The following is a 6,028-nucleotide window of genomic DNA, read 5'->3' on the forward strand; positions in this document are numbered from 1 at the left end:
GATTCCTAATCATAGTTAGTCCACTGTCACGGCAATCACATTGTTTATATTCATCTTCAAAGATTTGAGTACATACATAAGCGTGACAAAGACCCTAATTTTGTAAGTCCTAATAAACTGCAATTAGCCTCATTTGTCATTAAGAAGATCGGTTTATTAAAATACCCGAAAATAAAAGGCCACACCTGTAGCTGTTAGAACTCAGAGCCATCAATAAATTAACAATGATACATAAAGAAAATAAAGACACTGATTCAATGAAGTATACATACCTACGATAAAGTAAAACACACCAATACTAAGAACAAGAAAATAAAATAAAACAAGACAATGAATAGAATTAGGGGAATAACTGAAATGACCTAATAGAGTTGTAAAGATAGCTCCCCTTAAAGTCCACTGAAAAATGTCTAGCAGCAACCATGTCTGAAGAGAGAAAAGTTTAAACATAGGAAAAAAAAGGAAAAGGTTCAATCTGACAATAAGAATATGAAGAAAAATAGTGCCAAAATGACCACATATGTACTAAATAGTTGGTAGTCCCATTATCTCATGTCACTTTCACATTTTGAAGAAATTGTTGGCATTCAAAAGGAAATCTTTCCATTTCCTTCCGTCAATGTTTTGTTCCTGATCACAGTGGAATCTTAATTCTATCTAAGTGATGGGAAGCAAAATGTGTTTACAGCAACAGTCATTTGACAATAACAGTGAGTCTACACAATCTACTGGAACTGGAATCTCCTCCAAATATCTGTGGAGAAAAGCATGACAGAATGATCATGTAGAAAGAGCCAAACCAGTGAGAATCTAAATCACAGTAGCATAAAACAGCATACTTTGCTTCTATCAAAGAAAGTGATTTATCAAAACATTTTCACCTTAAATCCATTCCTGCAGAATCTACTTAAGTTCAATTTCTGGTGTACGAAGCAGCTAAAAAATAATGCCGTTGTAGGAAAATCAGCTATTTTTATTCCAACCATTTTTGTAGATCCATGAACAATGAAGGCCGATTTGCATGCATGGAAAAAGTCCGTAAATTTTTCGCTCTTTCCCTATTCTCAGATTACCCCTTCTAAGAGTCAAGTGTAAGCATGTTGGAATTTTCGTTCCCCCATTTTGGAATGGATTGGAATTGTATGTTGCAATTGTTCTGATCTGCTAAGAGTTGATTGTATCCATGGGTCCAAGTTCATTATCATAAGTGATATCCAAAAAGTTAAAAACTAAGCACCGGGAACTGAGAATGTTTCAATTTTTTCTGTCATCATAGAAATAGTTTCACAGATATGGCGGAAAATACCTATGTAACATTAAGAAAAAGATCAAAGATACTTACTCTGCTAGGTCACCCAATTGACGTATAATGCCAACCAAACCTGCCATCGCCACTCCTTCCAACAAGGCCCCAGGATCATCCTTGCCAGCTGATCTGTACAACTCTGGATTTGCAAGACTGTACTCATTTCTAATTTCATATCTCACCAAAGGCATGGCGCTTTCTACTTAATCCTTTGAAATGTGGCTATTCTAGCTGAAGCATCCCGGTATCATCAGTTCATCCATCGATAACGTCAATCAAAAGCAAGCAGGCTGCTCTTCATAGATTGTGAGTAGGCAAAGTGCACTGGATAGAAAATCAAATTTGCAATGTCAGCATGAAAATGGCAGCTAAGCTAAAAGATGCTAGAAGTTTGATCCACGTAATTTTTTCATGAAAATTTGCACAACAAATCGTTTGAACTGACAACCAATAAAGAGGACTAATCCACAATCCCAAAGACAGTACTAAGAAAAAATAGGATTAAATTTGACATCTCAAGATCCAGAGCCTGTTAAGTCCTGTTGATCTTGAGACGTCAATATTTCTGCATAATGTTGAAAACACCCAGAGCTGTTAAGCCCTGCCAAGCGACTTGAGCCTTCTTCCAACCCAAACATAATACCGTGATAGTTATTTATTGATCCTTATTAATCACATTAAATTCATTGCATAATTCTAACAAAAAAGGCTTAGGATCAGGATGCAGAAGTCCACAGTCAACCAGTTCGGCTTTGGCTGCCTAGCTCCTTAAGCTTAATCTAGCCCTATTGATGTTTTGCTATATAAAACTGTTCAAAATTGAAATTTAGCCAACGGGGCCTTGGCTCACTAGTGAGGTGGACAGAGTATTGAGCCATCCGCCAGCAGTCCATTCTCACTGTGGTCTACCACCAAATGGAATGCCAGAAAAGGATTAAATCAGGTACAAGTCCCGGACGACTTTGGTAGAATTAACCCTTAGGCCTGGCACCTAAACCATAGGAAGTCTGTGTTATGTCATACGTTGCATCGCTCGACCTCGGGGCATCTTCTCGAGGCAATTTGCAAGAAAAACAAATAAATTGATATTTTCCTTGTTGATAGAGTCCTAGATCTATTATCACAACCACTTCCATCAAAATTATAGCAGGAAATGTCTTACGAAGCATTCGCGGGATCAGAACTTACTCAAAACCTTGTAATTTCTAATTTGACCAATCACTAACCAAATTAACTAATCTGTACTCCTATTATAACCCTAAATGTTTCCGAATACGGAAAGAAAATGCTTCTCCAGATTTGCTAGATGTCGCGCTATTTAATTAATGTTCGGCTGTTTAAATTTTAAACCCTTTGCATTCAACGGAGACTGTTCACTTGTTCAAATTCCCTCGAGGCATTAACGGGACGACCCAACAACCCAAAATAATTAAATATATAAATAGCTCACCTGCAAGTGTAATACATGTGTAGCTCCGAAAGGCCCAAATCCAAAATCTTCAAAATGTAGTCCAAGGCACCGCTATTGAACCGATTTTCTTCGAGGGTTCGATTATATACCCTTGCTGTGACTGAAATTCCGGCAAATGACCCGAAGCCGCTGAACTTCGGCTGATGAGAGGTTCGAAACCAGCTAAGATCTCGTCCTAAATCTTCGAAAACTTTGCAGCCCAATCAGCGGAGTCCTGTAGCTCGATCCTCGTTCTTTGGAGCTGATCCAGAGCTCGTTTCGTTGAATGAAAATGTCGGGTCGGAGTGAGGATTGTTGAAGAGCTCTGAGAAGCCGAAACGTGCAGTTTAATCTCTCGTTTGTTGCGGAGCACCAGCGCATAGTTACCGCAAAGTTGTCTATTACCACAGGAAATCATCCAAGTTGGGTGTTTATGAATTAATTAATTAAATAGATAAATTATTTATCTTTATTATCGAATGTAGAAATTGGCCGGTCAATCACGGGAACGACTTAGGGAGAACGGCCGGGAATTCTTTGGCGGCGGCAGTTAATGCTGCAAAAGTTTTCTTCCGAACGGGGGATTTGATGAGACGATTGTGACTGTTCGGCCATGGAAGCTTGAGATCCGCTCTTGAAATGTTACTTCACCAGTTAAACGTTATGATGTGGAATAAGGGGTATTTTTGTTTTCCAAAAATGGGAAGAATTTTGTTACAAGTTAAAGTTTTATTTCATTATTGCACATTATAATTGCAAGTTTTATAGAAATTTTGAAATTTATTTTTTTTCAAAATGTTACTCTAATGGATATGAGGCAATTTAGATACCTCTTAACTACAAATGTTTAATTTAAATTTATATGATTACTAAATTGTGATTGTTTTATTTTTAAAATTCATGTAATAATAATTTTTTATTTATAAATAATTAATTTTTAATATTTTTGGATTATAATATTGAACAAATAAGGTGCTTATCCCAAAGACTTACACAATAGTATAGTTGCGCAAAGTGATGAAGTCACCGCCAGCCACATCCCTCAATAATTATCCATGGTACATGTGGTAATGGCCTTAACTCAAGTATTGAACATGGCTATCATGTGCCTCGAAGGTCTCAATCTGAATGTTTTTCACATCAAACTTCTACTTCTCGCAATGTATTTTTGCCCTGCATCCATCCTCACCTCCCACAAATGTCATTGACACTACTCCCTCCCCTTATCAATTCAAGCTCCTGGCTTTTGTTACTCGCTTTGTTCCATCTCTCTAGTCTTTCGGTCGAATTATCAGGGAAGGCCCAGGTCCTTCTGACTTGGCCTTCCCCTACTCGCCATCCTTTCCCTTTCCCATAACCCTGAGTCCCCTTACACACTATAGCGGCAAGGTGGAAATCAAAATTGGGAGTGTTTGCTTCAAGGGAGCATGTTACGTGGTCTTCCAACATTTGTGTAGTACTCGTGTTCCAACTCAACATCAAGGTATCAACTCGTGCTACGAGGTCCTTATCGTGCATTTAATTTGTCACTCTAGGGCACCCCTAGTAACTCGTGGCCAAGTCTTCAGTATTACGTTGTCTTCGCAATTTTGGGCACAAGTCATTACCTCTTCAGAGGTTGGCTTCCCGCTTGCCATTGGCTCGTCTCTTTGCCAGGATACTTCTTGCTTTCGGAACCTCGACTCTCTATTTTTAATGCTACCATAACCCTCCTTTCTGTTGAAGAAAATGTAACTGGGTTCGGTCTTCATAATGACATGTTCTTTGTAAATGATGAAATAAAAGGAATAAAAATATTTTTGTATGCCTTGTTACATGGGTTTCATGAGCAAGAGGTTTATTTGTTAGTGGCTCCCATTGAGAGCCTTATGATTAATTATTGAGTTAAAGAATCAATGTCATATGAAGAAGCTCTTCTTGAGCCTATGTTTAATGTATACAAGTCTATAGAAATGTCTAGAAGCCCTCCAAAGACAAGCATAATCCCTCTTGAAGAAGTTGACCTACAAATTGAATTAAAAGAAGTCATGTCAGCTCACCTATAGTGACACACCCGTTCAGCATGTCATTTCGACTCAAATGTAAAGGCAGACCACTATATATATGCAACTAGGGTCACCACAGAAAACACAGAACTCAGATTCATCTGAAGTTTTTGGAAGGTTGTCACAGGGAGATTTCAGATGTCACAGGAAGAGAGGGCAATCACATGAAGATTTCGGATGTCATATAGGAGGTTTGTCCACAATACAAAGGAACTCTCGACCTCCTCACAGTCTTAGAGGTTGTTGTCTTGGCATATTTGTGATGAAGGAAGATCTAGGTGATCTCACAATGATATTCTCTCAGCATACACTCTAGACACAGTTACAGTTTCAACATAGTTGTGATGAGGATGATCTTGGTGTGACATACATTCTAGACACATTGATGATCTCGACTTAGTTGCAATCATGGTCTCAGTGATAATCGTGATGAAGATCTCGGTGTAGCTCTCATGTCTCATTGCAGAGATCTCATTGTTATGATAAAGATCTCGGTGGTACAACAATGATGTAGCATTGATCTCAGTGCAGCAAGGTGCAGCTATGATGCAACAATGATAATCTCAGTGGTGCAGTAGTGAAGGCCTCAGTGTTGCAACAGTGATGACTTCAGTAGCAGTAATGATGATCTCAGCAACGACGAAGAAGAGGATTGGTGTCTTGGTCTTGGAGTGGCTAAATAGGTCAAGGGTCATGGTCTTGGTATTCATCAATTGGAATCTCTATAAGAAGAATTTATGCACGTTTTCCACTTAAAGAGTGAGAGGTTTTGGCCCTGGCAGAAAGCCAATAACTTGTGTTCTTGTCTCTTTTTCTTTTAGTAACTATTTGATGAAGTAAGAAAACACACTCTAATAATAACAAGAGAAGATTGTGATAATAAGAAAAAAGTAAAAAGTACCTCACAAATAGTTATCATCGTGAGAAGAATCATATTAACCTAAATTCCCTATATTCTTCAACATGGTATCAAAGCTAAGGTGTTGAAGTCAAAGAAAGGGCAGCAAAGAGACATTCAAGGATCAAGTTTCAAGAAGGGCATCAAAGCAAGTTGAAGGTTATCAAAGAAAAGGATCAAGATCTACATTGAAGATTCAAACCCTAGATCGACAAAGCAGTCTACTACAACAAGAGATTTTATTTCTAAAGTCATCATCAAAACGCCACCAAGACCCTCATCAAGTTGTCTACAAAGCAAGGTAGCTCGAAGGACCTCAAAAACGAAGA

General features: G+C 38.3%; 1 protein-coding gene across 8 annotated transcripts in view; it reads right to left on the reverse strand.

Annotated features, from left to right (window-relative positions):
* The window catches only part of SCAR2 (SCAR homolog 2), a 114,129-nt gene extending 110,950 nt beyond the window's left edge, over window positions 1-3,179 (reverse strand). For 5 of the 8 annotated variants that reach the window (XR_016261807.1, XR_016261806.1, XM_089436793.1 and 2 more), the window contains exons 1-2: window positions 2,757-3,178; window positions 1,343-1,630 (exon numbers count right to left, since the gene is read on the reverse strand). Coding sequence is in view for 4 of the 8 variants with exons in the window: in XM_089436793.1 (XP_089292919.1) it covers window positions 1,343-1,497 (155 nt within the window). In the remaining 4 variants the exon portion in view is untranslated. Of the gene's footprint in view, window positions 1-1,342; window positions 1,631-2,756 lie in introns of all 8 variants that reach the window. The other 3 variants (XR_016261809.1, XR_016261808.1, XM_089436791.1) reach the window with 1 other exon arrangement.
* Window positions 3,180-6,028: the final 2,849 nt, after the last annotated feature.

The sequence above is a fragment of the Pinus tabuliformis genome, chromosome 5_2 (assembly GCF_031772625.1).
Source record: "Pinus tabuliformis cultivar Carrire ecotype Pingquan chromosome 5_2, CPIR1, whole genome shotgun sequence".
In the NCBI taxonomy this organism is placed as follows: Eukaryota; Viridiplantae; Streptophyta; class Pinopsida; order Pinales; family Pinaceae; genus Pinus; species Pinus tabuliformis.